Source organism: Salvelinus namaycush, chromosome 1 (assembly GCF_016432855.1).
Source record: "Salvelinus namaycush isolate Seneca chromosome 1, SaNama_1.0, whole genome shotgun sequence".
Taxonomy (NCBI): domain Eukaryota; kingdom Metazoa; phylum Chordata; class Actinopteri; order Salmoniformes; family Salmonidae; genus Salvelinus; species Salvelinus namaycush.
In genome coordinates, this window is record NC_052307.1 from 28,526,172 (window position 1) to 28,542,584 (window position 16,413).

At 47.7% G+C, this 16,413-nt stretch overlaps 1 protein-coding gene across 1 annotated transcript in view; it reads right to left on the bottom strand.

Annotated features, from left to right (window-relative positions):
• dnah10 (dynein axonemal heavy chain 10) overlaps positions 1 to 16,413 on the bottom strand; it is a 47,249-nt gene that overhangs the window by 799 nt on the left and 30,037 nt on the right. The window contains exons 44-79 of the mRNA XM_038998057.1: positions 16,102 to 16,318; positions 15,858 to 15,977; positions 15,527 to 15,672; positions 15,215 to 15,367; positions 14,798 to 15,058; positions 14,510 to 14,682; positions 14,293 to 14,386; positions 13,998 to 14,165; positions 13,627 to 13,815; positions 13,246 to 13,417; positions 12,923 to 13,126; positions 12,755 to 12,835; positions 12,420 to 12,617; positions 12,089 to 12,250; positions 11,721 to 11,895; positions 9,684 to 9,865; positions 8,895 to 9,031; positions 8,462 to 8,679; positions 7,815 to 8,036; positions 7,532 to 7,679; positions 7,129 to 7,408; positions 6,792 to 7,021; positions 6,411 to 6,684; positions 6,204 to 6,308; positions 5,939 to 6,093; positions 5,679 to 5,833; positions 5,356 to 5,539; positions 3,253 to 3,453; positions 2,785 to 2,994; positions 2,535 to 2,630; positions 2,193 to 2,364; positions 1,919 to 2,050; positions 1,628 to 1,839; positions 1,229 to 1,396; positions 798 to 978; positions 140 to 285 (exon numbers count right to left, since the gene is read on the bottom strand). Of these exons, the coding sequence (XP_038853985.1) occupies positions 140 to 285; positions 798 to 978; positions 1,229 to 1,396; positions 1,628 to 1,839; positions 1,919 to 2,050; positions 2,193 to 2,364; positions 2,535 to 2,630; positions 2,785 to 2,994; positions 3,253 to 3,453; positions 5,356 to 5,539; positions 5,679 to 5,833; positions 5,939 to 6,093; positions 6,204 to 6,308; positions 6,411 to 6,684; positions 6,792 to 7,021; positions 7,129 to 7,408; positions 7,532 to 7,679; positions 7,815 to 8,036; positions 8,462 to 8,679; positions 8,895 to 9,031; positions 9,684 to 9,865; positions 11,721 to 11,895; positions 12,089 to 12,250; positions 12,420 to 12,617; positions 12,755 to 12,835; positions 12,923 to 13,126; positions 13,246 to 13,417; positions 13,627 to 13,815; positions 13,998 to 14,165; positions 14,293 to 14,386; positions 14,510 to 14,682; positions 14,798 to 15,058; positions 15,215 to 15,367; positions 15,527 to 15,672; positions 15,858 to 15,977; positions 16,102 to 16,318 (6,321 nt within the window). The remainder of the gene's footprint in view (positions 1 to 139; positions 286 to 797; positions 979 to 1,228; positions 1,397 to 1,627; positions 1,840 to 1,918; positions 2,051 to 2,192; positions 2,365 to 2,534; positions 2,631 to 2,784; positions 2,995 to 3,252; positions 3,454 to 5,355; positions 5,540 to 5,678; positions 5,834 to 5,938; positions 6,094 to 6,203; positions 6,309 to 6,410; positions 6,685 to 6,791; positions 7,022 to 7,128; positions 7,409 to 7,531; positions 7,680 to 7,814; positions 8,037 to 8,461; positions 8,680 to 8,894; positions 9,032 to 9,683; positions 9,866 to 11,720; positions 11,896 to 12,088; positions 12,251 to 12,419; positions 12,618 to 12,754; positions 12,836 to 12,922; positions 13,127 to 13,245; positions 13,418 to 13,626; positions 13,816 to 13,997; positions 14,166 to 14,292; positions 14,387 to 14,509; positions 14,683 to 14,797; positions 15,059 to 15,214; positions 15,368 to 15,526; positions 15,673 to 15,857; positions 15,978 to 16,101; positions 16,319 to 16,413) is intronic.

The window sequence follows — 16,413 nt, forward strand, 5'->3', positions numbered from 1 at the left end:
TCTGCATTGCTTGTTGTTTGGGGTTTTAGGCTGGGTTTCTGTATAGCACTTTGTGACATCAGCTGATGTAAAAAGGGCTTTAGAAATACAGTTGATTGATTGATTGAAGGGATAAGGTGGTGAGTGGCGCTGCCCCTACCTGTAGTTTGAGGCGATGTGCTTCTATGGGGATGACCTTCAGGATGGGCAACTGGACCACCAGTACTTTGGGTTTACTCCTGATCAGACAACCCCTCTCTATGTCCCAGTCTGCTCCCTCCAGATACAGGCCTGACACGAAGCAGCCTGGGAGAACACAACCACAACCCTCAGTATCAAAGCATCACTGTCTGTCTGTCTGTCTGTCTGTCTGTCTGTCTCTGTCTGTCTCTGTCTGTCTGTCTGTCTGTCTGTCTGTCTGTCTGTCTGTCTGTCTGTCTGTCTGTCTGTCTGTCTGTCTGTCTGTCTGTCTTAGTATGTCTGTCCATGTGTGTGTTAATATGTCCGTCCGTGTCTGTCTGTCCGTCCGTCCGTCCGTCCGTCCGTCCGTCCGTCCGTCCGTCCGTCCGTCCGCGCGTCCGTCCGTCCGTCCGTCCGTCCGTCCGCGCGTCCGTCCGTGTTAGTATGTCCGTCCGTGTGTTGGTTAATATGTCCGTCCGTGTGTCTGTCCGCCTGTCCATCTGTCTGTCTGTCCATCTGTCTGTCAGTATGTCTGTCCGTGTGTGTGTTAGTATGTCCGTACGTGTGTGTGTGTGTGTGTGTTAATATGTCCGTCCGTCCGTGTCTGTCTGTTTGTCTGTCTGTCTGAGGACTCTCACCCTGTCCAGGCCTCTCGTTGACCTCCTCCTCAGTGGTGTACTGAGTGACCTGTGTGTAGAGTGTGGAGCGGTCCAGCGGCCAGCCGTTCCTCCTGCATGTGGCCTGAACCAGAGCAGTCAGGTAGGACTCTGGGATCTGCAGCCCTGACAACCACATCACATTGGGCTCCCCTTTATCCACCTGGAAGGAAGAACCATCCAAATAAAACATAACTACACAACCACTACATACATGTACATACTGTATTTACAGTATGTACATTTATATGTACTATACGTCATGGATACTTTGATACCAAGAAAGTCTGACCTTGAATAACATATCTGCACGAGCAAGAGCTAATGGGGATCCTTATAAACTAAACCAATCTTCTGGGAGATGTGTACGATATGTCTCAGAGAATAACTGTATTAGAGAGCAGGATGTTCACCCAGGAGTTGTACTGGTCGTAACGCCTCTTGAAGTGGATCATCCAGTTGCCCAGGGACTTGAGGGTATCAGGTGCCAGCTTCCTCCAGATAGCAGGGATCATGCCGTTGAAGAGGGCGCGTGCCACCTCATCCAGCTCACTACTCATGCCCACCTCACCAGCCAGAGCCTACGGGCACAGACACATTTGTTAGTTCACATCCCCATACCAAACTATAGGTACTATAGGTATCTCACCTGGTTCCTTTAGTAAATATGCAATAGACAACAGCAAACGTTCTAAAGATAATTATACTGTTTTATGTAGATACAAAGGAAGGCCCCATGGCAATCTGTCCCTGTATTTCTTCCTCTTTCTATACCCCTCACTGTTCCTGCCTGTCTCCTCCCCCTCTCTCACCCTCTGCAACTCAGCCAGAGAGCGTCCAATCCTGACAATGAGCTTGTTGAAGCGCTCTAGCTCCTGCAGCAGCACAACGGAGGTGGGGGAGATCTCCAGGCCAAACTTCTTACGGATCACGTCCAGGTCAAACACCTGGGGCAGCTTGTTCTGGATGTCCCGGGCCACGTTGCTGATGTACTCATCCCTGCTGATGCCTCCACCAGACTCACCTGAGGACCCCGACAGAAAGGTGAGGAGGCCAGATTATGCTCAGTCTGTGTGTATGTGTGTGTGTGAGGTTTCTGTTACCAGTCTGCGGCTGCAGATCTATCAGGTGGGTCCACATGTCGCGGGCTGCCTGTGTGTAGTATCCAATCTCAGCGTTGGGGTGCAAACCAAACACCTCTGGAGTGTTGGCCAGGGGCAAGGTCTCAATCTCCCCTGTGATACATAGCAAGTCAATCAGAGAAGATGGATGACAACTACAAGTTAATAACAACAATGGCGGTGCAGCAGAAATCGTATGTAAAAAGCTACATTTGAAGTCTGTATATCAGACCAGTGATGAACTACATCCACTGACCAACATAATTTTCCTTGGGCCCGTCAGGAGGGATCTTGTAGTCCACCTCCTTGTTGTGGAAGAAGTGAAAGGGCTGGAAGGTGTCAAAGATGAAGTCTCCCAGGTACTCATCCATGTAGACCGTCAGGATCCTGCGGTCAAAGCTGTCTATACACCTGCCTCCATACATTACCTGAGAGAGGGAGCGTAAACACGCACGCACACACACACACACACACACACACACACACACACACACACACACACACACAAATGGAAGCCATTAGTGCTAGGCTATTATACTAATAGGATTCTGTATTATCATTGTTAAGTCAATGTGATGTATGAATAGGTGAGCCTGACCTCTCCTATGAGGTACTTGAGACTTCCCCAGGGGATCTTAGCGTCTCCCTGAGTGTGGGCTTTGGTCAGGTAGGTGTCCAGGATCTCCATGCACACCTAGTCAACAGAGAAAATCCACATCAGCACACACAAAGAGTGGAGTTACAGTCATGACATTTAAACTGATCAGCAAAAGGAAATTACTATGAAGCAAAATGTAATCAATAGTGTAAGTCCTGTGGATGCTGTTAAAAACAGTTGTTTTCCTCACCTGGAAGTCAGACTCGTTAAAGTCGTATGACACGTTCCAGCCGATCTTGCCGTACTTGCGTCTCTCCTGCACCACAGCGTGGAAGAAGGACAGCACGTAGACCAGGCTGCGGTAGGCCGGGTGGGGGCAGCCCATCAGAGTCTCGTGGGCGATCTTAAAGAAGGTTGCCCTCATGTTCAGCTTCAGCCCGTTGGGAGGCTCCGTCACCACCTGGACGAACAGAGAAACAGAGATCAGGTCCTAAAGTCAATTCGCTTCAATCCTCAATGGCTCAGTTCTGCCGTGATTAGGTGAACGAATCGGGCTGGGGAGACTGTATGGTGTTGGATGAGTGAATCAGAGATAGACGGACAGACACTTTATCATAAAACTAAGTCACATTGTATACAGTTAGCTGCAGTAGGCAACAGTCTGTGTTAGCTGCAGTAGGTAGCAGGTCTGTTTGACTAAGTTAGAGCTCTTCCTCACCTTGAGAGACTTCTGTAGGATGCCGATGGGAAAGTCTTTGATGGGGTCAGTGGTGAGCCACAGTCTGAAGTCAGGGTGGGCCTTGGTGATCCTCTCCAGGGACTTCTCTAGGTCCTTCAGCCACTTCACCAGCAGGTGGCAGTTCTGCAGCATCAGCCACTGGCCCCGAGATACCGCCGTTTCCAGCAGCTGCAGCGCCACCTACAGCACACAACAACAATACTGTATCGTACGAACAACATTCCAATTAGCTTTGTGGTTGAATGTGCACCAAAAGTACATGTGGTATGCAATCTGGTTTCCGCTCAGGTTATAGATGTGTCACTGCAACCTTAAATGTCCTAAATGATGTCTCAATTGCCCTTGATTCTAAGCAATGTTGTGCTGCTATTTTTATTGACTTGGCCAAAGCTTTTGACACGGTAGACCATTCCATTCTTGCGGGCCGGCAAAGGAGTATTGGTGTCTCTGAGGGGTCTTTGGCCTGGTTTGCTAACTACCTCTCTCAAAGAGTGCAGTGTATAAAGTCAGAACATCTGCTGTCTCAGCCACTGCCTGTCACCAAGGGAGTATCCCAAGGCTTGATCCTAGGCCCCACGCTCTTCTCAATTTACATCAACATAGCTCAGGCAGTAGGAAGCTCTCTCATCCATTTATATTTTTATTTGAACCTTTATTTAACTAGGCAAATTAGTTAAGAACAAATTCTTATTTACAGTGGCGGCCTACCCCTGCCAAACCCAGACGACGCTGGGCCAATCGTGCGCCGCCCTATGGGATTCCCAATCACGGCCAGATGTGATGCAGCCTGGATTTGAACCAGGGACTATGCCTCTTGCACTGAGATGCAGTGCCTTAGACCACTGCGCCACTCGGGAGCCAATGTGTGTATATGCAGATGATAGAGTCTTATACTCAGCTGGCCCCTCCCCGGAGTTTGTGTTAAACGCTCTACAACAAAGCTTTCTTACTGTCCAACAAGCTTTCTTAAACTTGTTCTGAACACCTCCAAAACAAAGGTCATGTGGTTTGGTAAGAAGAATGCCCCTCTCCCAAACAGTGTGATTACTACCTCTCAGGGTTTAGAGCTTAGAGGTAGGGGTAGGGTTTAGAGCTTTAGGTAGTCACCTCATACAAGTACTTGGGAGTATGGCTAGATGGTACACTGTCCTTCTCTCAGCACATATCAAAGCTGCAGGCTAAAGTTAAATCTAGACTTGGTTTCCTCTATCGTAATTGCTCCTCTTTCACCCCAGCTGCCAAACTAACCCTGATTCAGATGACCATCCTACCCATGCTAGATCACGGAGATGTAATTTATAGATCGTCAGGTAAGGGTGCTCTCGAGTGGCTAGATGTTCTTTACCATTCAGCCATCAGACTTGATACCAATGCTCCTTATAGGACACATCACTGCACTCTATATTCCTCTGTAAACTGGTCATCTCTGTATACCGGTCGGAAGACCCACTGGTTGAGATACCTACTGCAGCCCTCATCCTCCACATACAACACCCATCCCCAAAGCACACACATCCCTGGGTCTCTCCTTTTTCAGTTCACTGCAGCTAGCGACTGGAACGAGCTGCCAAAAACACTCAAACTGGACAGTTTTATCTCTATTTCTTCATTCAAAAACTCAATCAGGGACACATTTACTGACAGTTGTGGCTGCTTCGTGTGAAGTATTTTTGTCTCTACCTTCTGGCTTTGTGCTGTTGTCTGTGCCCAATAATGTTTGTACCATGTTTTGTGCTGCTACCATGTTGTGCTGGTGCCATGTTGTGTTGCTTCCATGTTGTTACCATGTGGTGTTGCTACCATGCTGTGTTGTCATGTGTTGCTGCCATGCTATACTGTTGTCTTGGGTCGCACTTTATGTTGTGTTGTGGTGTCTCTCGTCATAATGTGTGTTTTGTCCTATATATTTTTTTCCTATCCCAGCCCCCGCAGGAGGCCTTTTGCCTTTTGGTAGGCCGTCATTGTAAATAAGAATTTGTTCTTAACTGACTTGCCTAGTTAAATAAAGGTTCAATAAAAAATAACAAATAAATTGTAACATTGGAAGCTCTATTGCTGTGATTAATGAGTGTTGTCTGGTACCTTCTCCTGACCTTGTCCCATGGCCAGAAACTTGAGCCTGCTGCCCCCAAAGCCAGACCTCTCAGCAAGCTTCATGAGGTCACTGGCTGGGTCGGAGCCGGGGCTCAGGATGAACACGATGGGGGAGTTGGGTGAACTCTGCTCATAGATAGCCTCGAAACTGATCACAGGGGGCTGCACATACCTGAGAGGGAGGGTGGCGAGGTAGACAGTAGAAAGTGAATAGGGAGAAACACTAAAGTCTCATCTCCACAAGTCAAGATATTTTGGATCAAAGCAATAGGAGTTCAGGTTTGTTTACAAGTAGGAGAACGGTCTATTACTTCTCTCCCATGGTGATGGTGACATAGTCAGTAACAGCCCGATAGACTCTGTCCAGGCGGAAGCAGCGCAGCAACAGCAGCTTCTGGAAGGCAGTCAGGTTGTCTTTATACTTCATGGGGAAGGGAGCCTGCTCCGGCCCATCCAGGTCATACCACTGAGATGACAACAGAGAGGAGGGTTAACAATGAACCATTCTAGAGAGGACATAGGAACATATTCAGTGCATCACTAGGTCACAAGATTGGATGGTGTTATTCACAGTCTTCCACTCTGGCAGGTTCTTCTCCACGTCATCTGGTAGGGAGCCAAACTCAGCAGGGAAGAGCTCAGCCAGTCGTATGATGTCCTCCCAGCCCTGGCCTGGAAGCCAGGGACATGGCTTCTTCCTCTTGCTCATCTCCAGGGACAGGTTACCTGGATTGGGGAGCACAGAGAGGAAAAAAAGTGTATGTGAGTTATGCGTCTCCAAGTTGGTGTGCTGTGTTTATGTAAGTGTATGGTAGATGACATCATATGTCTCTCACCCTTGAGGAAGAAGTCCAGCTCCTCCTGGGGAGCCCGCCCCTCTGGCTGCCCAATCTTTATTGTCAAATTGAAGGAGAACAGCAGCTTGTGTCTCTCAAACAGACCTGAGTCACACACACACACCGTTTCAGATCAATCCCAGCTATCACATAACTGTTCCCACAAAAGTCCAGGTTTGACCATTCCTGAACACCCTGTCACCTCACCTGTGCATCCATAGTTGTAGACATTGTATGTCAGGGTGTCCATGATGTTCTTTAGCCTCTTGGGCAGGATGGAGTCAGGCAGGGACTTGCGCAGGGAGAAGTCAAAAACCTCCAGATAGGAGGCCAGAGAGTACTGGTACATGCTGTTCACCAGGGCCATCTCCGCCAGCACAAAGAACAGGATGGCACCGCGCTTGGCAGCGGGACGGTAGCCATCTCGCAGCTTATCAATGTCTGTTGATGTCTTCTCTGCCAGCTTCAGCTTCTCAAACACCTGGGGAGTTACATCAGAGAACACAGACAAAGCATTAAGAGAGCCCAGGCCTCATGCTCTCTGATGTCTTCCCCTTGAGAGTGAGTATATCCTGTCTCCAGACAAACCTCGCTGGCCTTGGACTTAGTCTCCTCCAGAGTGTGGACCAGCTCCACGTTATCCAGCATGTTGCCTGTGGAGGTGGCCAGCTCCCTCAGCAGAGAGTCCTCCAGGTCTTTCAGCAGCTTCTTGTTCTCACTGGTCTCCTGGATCAGTCTCTCCCGCTGCTCCTCCAGCTCCTTACGCTCAAAGCCCACGATCACACTCAGCAGCTGGTCCTCCAGACCCTTCAGCGTCACTGAGAGAGACACACACACACAGGCACACGCACACAAACTGTTACCCCACACACTCACACCACATACAGTGTAGACACAGGCGTGCTGACATACAGAGACGTCTCACCAGTGTAGTTGATGACCATGGCCTTCCCGAACACAGAGGGAGAGTACTTGGGGTTGGACAGTTTGGTGTTGAGGTAGAGTTTGAAGTTGGGGTCGTAGTCCACCTCCTTGTCCCCCAGCGTTATAACCTGCCGGCCCTCGGCTCCTTTCACGTTCTTCTCCAGGACGTTGTCGATCACAGGGTCAATGTACTCATCCACGTCTTGGAACAGGAAGGGAAAGCCATACTTGATGGCCATCTCCAGCTGCTTCAAGAAGTCTGGGTCGTTGAACGAAGAGATCTATGGAAGAGGTCAATCACATACAGTATAAGAATAACATCCAGTAAATGACTTCCAGTAATTTGCAAATGTAAAAGAATAATAGTTAGATCCTGTGAAGTCAGCTGATAAAGTTAGCCGTACCTTGAGGTTGAACTTCTCCTCCTTCTTTTTGATCCAGTTGAGGGCTTGCTGTTGGGGGTCGATACACATGGGGAAGCGGCTGGCCCTGGTGGTCAGAATCCCGTTCTGGACTGACAGCTCATCTGGAGGAAGGCCCTCTGACCCCCATCTACAACACAGACACCTTTACTCTCTCTCTTCCTCTCACACAGGGACGGAAACACACGCATTAAAAAAAACGCACTCACAAATGCATGTACGCACACACACTTACACACACCAACACACACGTACAGTCTCTGACCTGCTGATCTCCACCTCGTCGGTCAGTAAGCTCTCCACTCTGAAGGGCTGGCTGAGAGGGATGCCTCTCTCCAACACATCCTTCTCCCACACGTCAAACACCATCTCATTCCTGAAGTCCCAGCTGAATGCCCCTTCGTAGCTCAGGAACGCAGCACAGATCAGGCAGTCGCCTAGGAGACGCACACGACGCTGCTTCAACTCCTCCAGGTCATCTGTCCATCTGGGAAGAGGAAGAAGGAGAGGAAGACGAGAAGAGGAGGAAGAGACAGATACAGAGATGGTAGGGCACAGACGTCATTTCAACGTCAAGTTTTGGTTTACATTTGGTTGAGTTGTCAACTAATGTGAATTCAACAAAACATTTCACCATGTCATTGGATTTAGGTTAAAAGTTGGGTGAAATGACATGGAAACAATGTTGATTCAAATATGGTCCACAGCCTTCAACTGGCTGTAAGTCATGCTGACGTTGATGACTTTTTGCAAATCCAATCAGTTTTCCACGTTGATTCAACATCATCACATTGAATTTTTTTGTTGAAATGACATGGAAACAACATTGATTCAAATACGGTCCACAGCCTTCAACTGGCTGTAAGTCATGCTGAGTCTGTGTGTATATGCACTCCACTGTGCTGTCCTCACCGCTCATTCTCCGAGCCCAGGCCTGAGATGAGTTTGTCAGCAGCAATCAGCCTCCTCTCCATGACCTCAGCCTCCTCCTGCAGCAGCTGCTTCTCCCCCATGGCAGAACTGTACTTGTCCCCCAGCGCCCCCAGCTCCCTCTGGATGGTCCCCAGCTCATTCTGAATACGCTCCAGCTCACGCTTGCTCTGGAAGAAGTTCTTCTCTAGGCGTGCCACCTGCAACAGACAGCCAGGGGGGTTGAAACACCACTAACACAACACTGCTCATTCTTAAAGGCTGGTGCCATTTAACTGGCATGGGCCATGTTCTGGATAGTGTTATGCCTATAACATAAACAAAATAGATCCATGACTATGGCACTTCCCCTGTGCCGATCAAAGTCATTTACACTGTTTATACTATCTCTATCACATTGCCTGGATCACGTTACCTTCTCTCTCTTGGGCTTGATCTCCCTGGCGACGTCACAGTAGCCCATGACAGCTTCCACAAACTTGAGCATCCCAGAGCCAGCCTTACTGATGGCCTGCATCTCCTCAAAGCTGGTGTTCAGGTTCCTCAAGAAGCCTGGCCAGGGGAAACACAGGGCAATAGAGTGAACATATACAGGTAACTGACAAAATAAAGAAAACACTTGAGTAAATGAGGCATACAAAGTATATTGAAATCAGGTGTTTCCACACAGGTGTGGTTCCTGAGTTAACTACGCAATTAACATCCCATCATGCTTAGGGTCATCTATACATATGTCCAGTTGCCCATGAGTTTGGCTACCATGGCTAGAAGAAGCCACAGGGGTCTCAAAGGAGCATAGGGGATTTAGAGTGTGTGTGCGTGTCTCAGTCACCACTCACCAGATCTCAACCCAATTGAACACTTATGGGAGATTCTGGAGCCGCGCCTGAGACAGTATTTTCCTCCACCACAAACACCAAATGATTTCTTGTGGAACAATGGTGTCGCATCCCTCCAATAGAGTTCCAGACACTTGTAGAATTTACGCCAAGGAGCAATGAAGCTGTTCTGGCGGCTCATGGTGGCACAACACTCTATTAAGACAATTTATGATGGTGTTTCCTTTATTTTGGCAGTTACCTATATCCATGTATTTGCTATTTGAGGGCTCATACTGCATATTAAAGTTGCATTACGGATAAAGTTAGACCTATTGTTGTCCTGTTTTGGCGTGAAAACCACAGGACTGAAGTGGCCTACCTACCTCTGACAGTCTTGACCTGGCTGGGGTTGATGGCATCACAGTCCATCTCCATCAATGCGCGCAGGAAGTTGCCCTCTGACATCATGCTCTTGGCTGACTTCCAGCTGATCTCCTTCTGGCCTCGCATCACCAGGATGCACTCACACACCACCTGCACCTGTTTGGGCGGCTTGGCAAATGATCTGCAAGACGAGCGGACAGAAGCACAACCAAAGAGACAGGCACAGGAAAAAAATTATCAATGAACATGAATGGAGCTCTAGGGCAACAACTTTTGTTAAAGCTGGAATCCGCATAAGGTGAAACAGCGCCACTGTATGACGTAGCGCCTTGGTTATTATTTTCTTTTGTTGATGAAAAAGAGGAGAGGAACATCTGGCATAATTTAGAAAAAAATCACGCATGTAATGATGTCTGAGGGAAAAAACTGTGTTCGTTGTCTGAAATAACTTCTTTGTTATTGTAATATCACAAATTGACGTGGCAGTTTCCCCAAGTACGAATTGCTGCTTTAAAGGAGTCGAGCAGGAAAACAATCTAAACCAGAAAATATTTGTTTCGTTTCTATCCATTGGCAAATCCTACACCTCTCCAAGGGGGAAATATACAGTGTGTTATATTTATTATCAATATTATACAATTATCTGTAAGGTCCCTCAGTCAAGCAGTGAATTTCAAACACAGATTCAACCACAAAGACCAGGGAGGTTTTCCAATGCCTCGCAAAGAAGGGCACCTATTGGTAGATGGGTAAATGTAAAAAAAAGCAGACATTGAATATCCCTTTGAGCATGGTGATGTTATTAATTACACGTTGGATGGTGTATCAATACACCCAGTCACTACAAAGATACAGGTGTCCTTCCTAACTCAGTTGCAGGAGAGGAACAAAAACCGCTCAGAGATTTCACCATGAGGCAATGGTGACTTTAAAACAGTTATAGAGTTTAATGGCTGTGATAGGAGAAAACTGAGGATGGATCAACAATATTGTAGTTACTCCACAATACTAACCTAAATGACAGTGTGAAAAGAAGGAAGCCTGTACAGAATAAAAGTATTCCAAAACATGCATCCTGTTTGCAATAAGACACTAAAGTAAAAAATGTGGCAACAAAAATGAACTTTTTGTCCTAAATACAAAGCGTTATGTTAGGCGCAAATCCAACACAACACTGAGTACCACTCTTCATATTTTCAAGCATGATTGTGGCTGCATCATGTTATGGGTATTCTTGTCATCGGCTAGGACTAGGACATTTTTTAGGATAAAAATAAATGTATAACATTTTTGACATGTTTTTTCTGGATTTTTTTGTTGTTATTCTGTCTCTCACTGTTCAAATAAACCTACCATTAAAATTATAGACTGATAATTTCTTTGTCAGTGGGCAAACGTACAAAATCAGCAGGGGATCAAATACTTTTTTCCCTCACTGTATATCCTCCTTCAACAGATGGATTAAAAACTCGAAACGTATTCCCAGTGAATGTTTTTGAAGTGTGGGAATGACGTATTTGATTTGTGTTTTTTGTTATATGTTTTTATTGATTTGTGTCTAACCAAAGCTGCCTTCTCTATCTATGAGGTTAGTGGTCTGGACCAGGTGTGTTCAGTTCAATCCTGCTCCTGGGGGTCTGCTCTGTGTAAGCTTTAAAGCCACTGAGTAACTTGTTCCATTAATCAACATAAGACATTTCCCAAAATCACCATCTGTAATTTTCCTATGACAACATTTTCCTATTTTCCAGAGAGCCAAGGGCCGGGGAAGGGGCCAGATGACAACGTGACACTCCATCAGGACCAGACTGCTGACTCCTGGCCCAGACTGTCTGATCTGTCTGATGAGTGTAACCACTACATTATGGGTGCCTCCCAAATTACACTCTATTCCCTATATAGTGCAGAGTCAAAAGTAGTGCACTATATAGTGAATAGGGTGCCATTTGTGACGCAACCTCTGTTTAACTTGTGGGACACAAAACCAACCAGGTGGGTGCAGTGGAGCACAGAGGGGGGAAGGCAGGGAGGGGCACCTGATCTCAGTGACGTCAGACTTGTCCAGGCTCTGCAGGGCGATGCGGGCTGCCTCCAGAGCAGGCAGGGCCTCAGCCAATGAGCTCTCAGCATCCCTCTTCTCCACAGCGATCACCTTGTTCTGCTCCTCGATCTCCTTGGCTTTGTCCTCCGCCAGCTTCTTCTTCTCCTCAGCTACACAAGAAGGAGAGTTGTGTTTACTTGTACAGCGAACGTGTCTAAAGGCTCTTCCCAAATGGCACCAGATTCCCTATATAGTGCATTACCGTATGAGCCCTGGTCATAAGTAATGCACTAAATAGTGAATAGGGTATATGGAAAGGGTTATATTTGGAGCTCAGCCTAATGCTGTGTTGACTGCACTGACCCACGGTGGTGTTGGTGGCGATCTCCTGCAGTAGGATCTCACAGGCGGAGGATTTCTCTGCTAGAACCACCTTCTGCTCTGCCAGCTTGATGTTGAGCTCAGCCAGCTGCACACTGGCCTCCTCCAGCTTATCCAGACCACCCTCCAGACGCTTACACTGAGCTGGAACACCACGCGAGGGACAGAGGGAGACAACTTTACTATCTCTCACACACGCAGGCACACACACACAAAAAAAAAAAATACCACTGCAATACAGCACAGCAGTAGCAGGGAAACCAAGGCTCTTTCATTAGGCTTGATATTTCTCCCACTCTGTGCTCCCTGTTACCCAGGATGTATTGGTCCTTGTCCTCCAGGAGGTTGGCGTAGGTGCTGATGAAGTCCAGGTAGTTCTTGGGGGTGACGTAGTTGCTGCGTCTGAGCTTCTGCAGGAACATCTTGCTGTAGTCACCCACCGAGCCATGCACCATACACACGTGAGCAATTACAGCTGCCGAGTGCCTCTCAGGGATCATCGGACTCTCACCTGTGGCATGACATTGATGGGTTCAGTTGCACCACTATAAAGCTTGTATAAAACACCCTAATCAGAGTCAGTGATAAATGTATCGATTGTACAATTTTAGTACATTGTAGTGGAAGTGTGAATCTGTGATTCCATACCCAGGAAAGACTGAGCCACAGCATGCAGAGCCTGAGGAGGCCAGGGCAGGAACCAGTCAATACCAGTGTTGTTCACCAGCCCTGTGAGATAAATGAGACAAGGAGCAATTACATAAACTCTTCAGACAGTCGACAAAGCCAAGTGAACGGTAGTGAAGGGTTGTGTACCTGGGAAGTTCCTGCAGCGTGTCCTCAGGGTGTCTCCCACAGGGGACATTCCCAGGACAATGTGCAGGTTGTTGGCACTCTTGTTGACAAAGTACTGCCACACGCTCTCCTTGGACGGGCCAGAGCCCATCTTCATGGCCTCATCACGGAGCTGGTTCAGCACCATCTCTTTCTCATCATCTGGGAACAGAGCAGGGACCATGCCTGCACACACAGAGGGTTAGTCCGACTGGAGAATCTGGTCCAAAGTAGTGCGTTATCTAGGGAATAGGGTGGCATTTGGGATGCACACAATGTGAGCTGGTGTATGCTCAAGTTTTTACCCGAGGTGAGCATATTGTTGATGAGTTCCAGGAAGCCCTCCTCAGCCACATGGGCATCAGTGAAGAGGAAAACCGTCTTCTTGTCCTCAATGCCCAGCTTCAGATACAGGATCTTCAGGTCCTCACGGAGGTTGGTCTCTGAGTAGCCTCTGCTCAGTGTAATCTCAAACACCTGGAGAGGCAAACAACAGTCCATATAAGAAGGTATCTTTCTGGTGTCTCTTTAAAGGCCACCTCCTATATGAGCAGTAGCAGATGATGGATGTGTCTCAACTGGCACCCTATTCCCTATACAGTGCACTACTTTTGTCCAGAGCAAAAGTAGTGCACCATATAGGGAATAGGGTGCCAGTTGGGACGCAGAAGATGTGTCTGGCTGACCTCGCAGCCTGCGGTGAATGCGGCCAGCTTGGTAAGGGACTGCTTCCCGGAGCCGCCAACCCCCACCAGCAGGGCATGGCCGCGGTCCATCCTGATGATGCGGTGCACTCTTGTCAGGTGCTCCAGGGCGTCGTCAAACAGAACCAGTTTCATCTTGGTCTTGTTCTCATTGTACTCCTCCAGGATCTCCTACAGAGCAGTGACAGGGACAAGACAAAGGCTTGAGACTGGGCAAACAGTAAAGTTGTGATATTTTGAACATATTGAAAAAAGGGTGCTGTTTAATTTTGCCTAGTACAGGTGACAAGGGGCAATTATAAATGTAAAAATCAAACAAATGTTTGAAAGTCATCATCCCAACTTCTGAGTACCTGGAACAAGGCTTTGGAAGCGTCATAGTCCTGTATGTCCTCATAGACACGTGGCTCAGACTCGTTGAGGGCAGTTCTGTAGTCACCAAACAGGATGGGGTCCCTCATGGCTGACTCCAAGTCTGATTTAAAGTGCTCATCTATCAGGTTCTTTATATGGCCCTGGACCTGAGACAACAAGACAGGGGACAGATGAGAATGGAAAACAAATACAATATAGTAAGAGGAAGTTACTGTAAAGTCATTAATACATTTTTCATGATTAAGCAGAACAGAACCATGCAGATGAACGTACCAGGGCTTTGTCTATTTCATTGATGAGCCTGTCATGGAACACCCTCAGGCACTCGTTCCTCCACACACGCACAAACTGGGTGACTGTCAGAAACCTACAGAAGAGAAACGTTCAGAGACTAAACATGACACAACACTTAACATGAGCTTCTAGGTGTCAGCAGCAACATCTTCTTAACACATGTTATTTAGATTCAACCGAGGGTAATGTTTAAGACCTCTCAGCGTTGGTGAGGACCAGACCGTTGTAGACTCTGGACAGGTCCCTGAGGTTGAAGATGTAGTGGAACTTGGATGGCGTGGGCGGCAGGTCTTTGATGATGTTCTTGTACAGCTCCAGAGTGCAGATAGTCAGCTTGTCACACATCGTCTGGATGCACTCCTCAAACGGCTACGGTTTAAATGGTTAGAGTTTAATCAAGTCATTTCATACAATAATTCATGTGTGGTAATGCTGTTTTTCGTGGTAACAGCTGCATCTTAAAATGTGTGACAGTGCGTCTCACCCTGGTGTGTCCCTTGAGGATGGAGGAGTAGATAAGATGGAGGGAGTCCTCGTCTGGGAAGGGGATGTTGAAGACACTAAAGAGGGAGATGAAGCGGGTGTCCACCTCGTTCCTCCCACCTCCTGCCTTTCCCATGGCTGCGATGAAGCCTAGGTCCTTCAGAACTTTGTAGTTCAGCTCCTTCCCTCTGTCATACATGCCTCCTCGGTCCAAAAGCAGCTTCAGCAGGGCAATGGGCTGCTGGGTCCCATAATCATCCACCTGAGAGGACACAGGTACAATGACATACCAACATACAATCAACCAGACAAACAAACACGCTAACCTACATTAACAGAGACGCACATGTAAAGGATGAAGGTTGAGGGATGGAAGAGAGGGTGATGGGGAGCTAGAGAAGAGCAGGCAGGTACCTACCCTGGGCATGTTGAGGTCATCCATAAAGACCAGCAGTCTTTTGCCCATGGGAGGGCCGTATATCTCCTTGGTCCTCTTCTCCACGCTGGCCTCAAGGTTCCTCTGGAGGTCCATGGAGGTGGTCCGTGATGAGAAGTTGATGGTCAGCATCATCTGGAGACACAAAGAAGCAACATTAAACATAGTTAATACACATGGTGTGTCGTCCTAAATGGGCCCAGGTCAAAAGTAGTGCACTATATAGGGAATAGGTTGCCATTTCAGTGTCATGGGCTCTGTCTGTGTCTCTGTGACATCCTGTTGTAAACTCACAGTAGTGTCCATGTTGAGGTTCTTCAGGAAATTCTGAGTAGTGGCTGTCTTGGAGGTGCCAGACTCTCCCACCAGAACTACAGGCCTCTTGATCTTCACCATCTGCTCCAGTAGCCAACTGGCTCGCGTGGTGTCCACAGTAGGGACTGTAAGAGAGAGAGAAATGGAGATAGAGATTGAGAGAAATAGATGGAGAGAGAGAAGGGAGAAAGAGGGGAGGTTGGAAAATTAAAGTGAGGTTGGAAAAAAGGGTACATTTGGTATCTGTAGGAATCCAGTGGATGACTTATTTATTTGTTTTTTGCTGAGCACACATGCATTGACGCTTTACCCAGGATATCGATGAACTTCACATCAGGGCTGTGGACGTATTTGGTGACCAGGGAGCTCCAGGTAACCCACTTCTTCTTGGTCCCATCAAAATGGAAATCGTACAGAGTTGGCAGGTAACCTGTGTGAACGGACATCCCAACCATTCATTTTATGAATAACTTGTAGTTTTGGGTATCTAATAGCTGAATACAAATTGATGTATGACTGTATTTGACCCTTGGCTTGGACAGTGCCTCTCTCACCTGGAATCTCTCCAGGTCCAGCAAGAGCCTTCTCATCATGACCAGTGGTCAAGCTGGACAGTTTCTTTACAAAGTCATCAAATTTGGCCCTTCCGTTGTCCAGTAGGCATGCCCCCAGAGAGCAATACAGCGCCTCCAGGAAGAAACACTCCAGAACATCAGCATCATAGACCTCTGTCTCCAGCAGGGCATCCAGCATCATGGACAACTGCGTCACCTGGACAGGACAGGACAGGACAGGACACGACAGACAGACAGACAGACAGACAGACAGACAGACAGACAGACAGACAGACAGACAGACAGACAGAC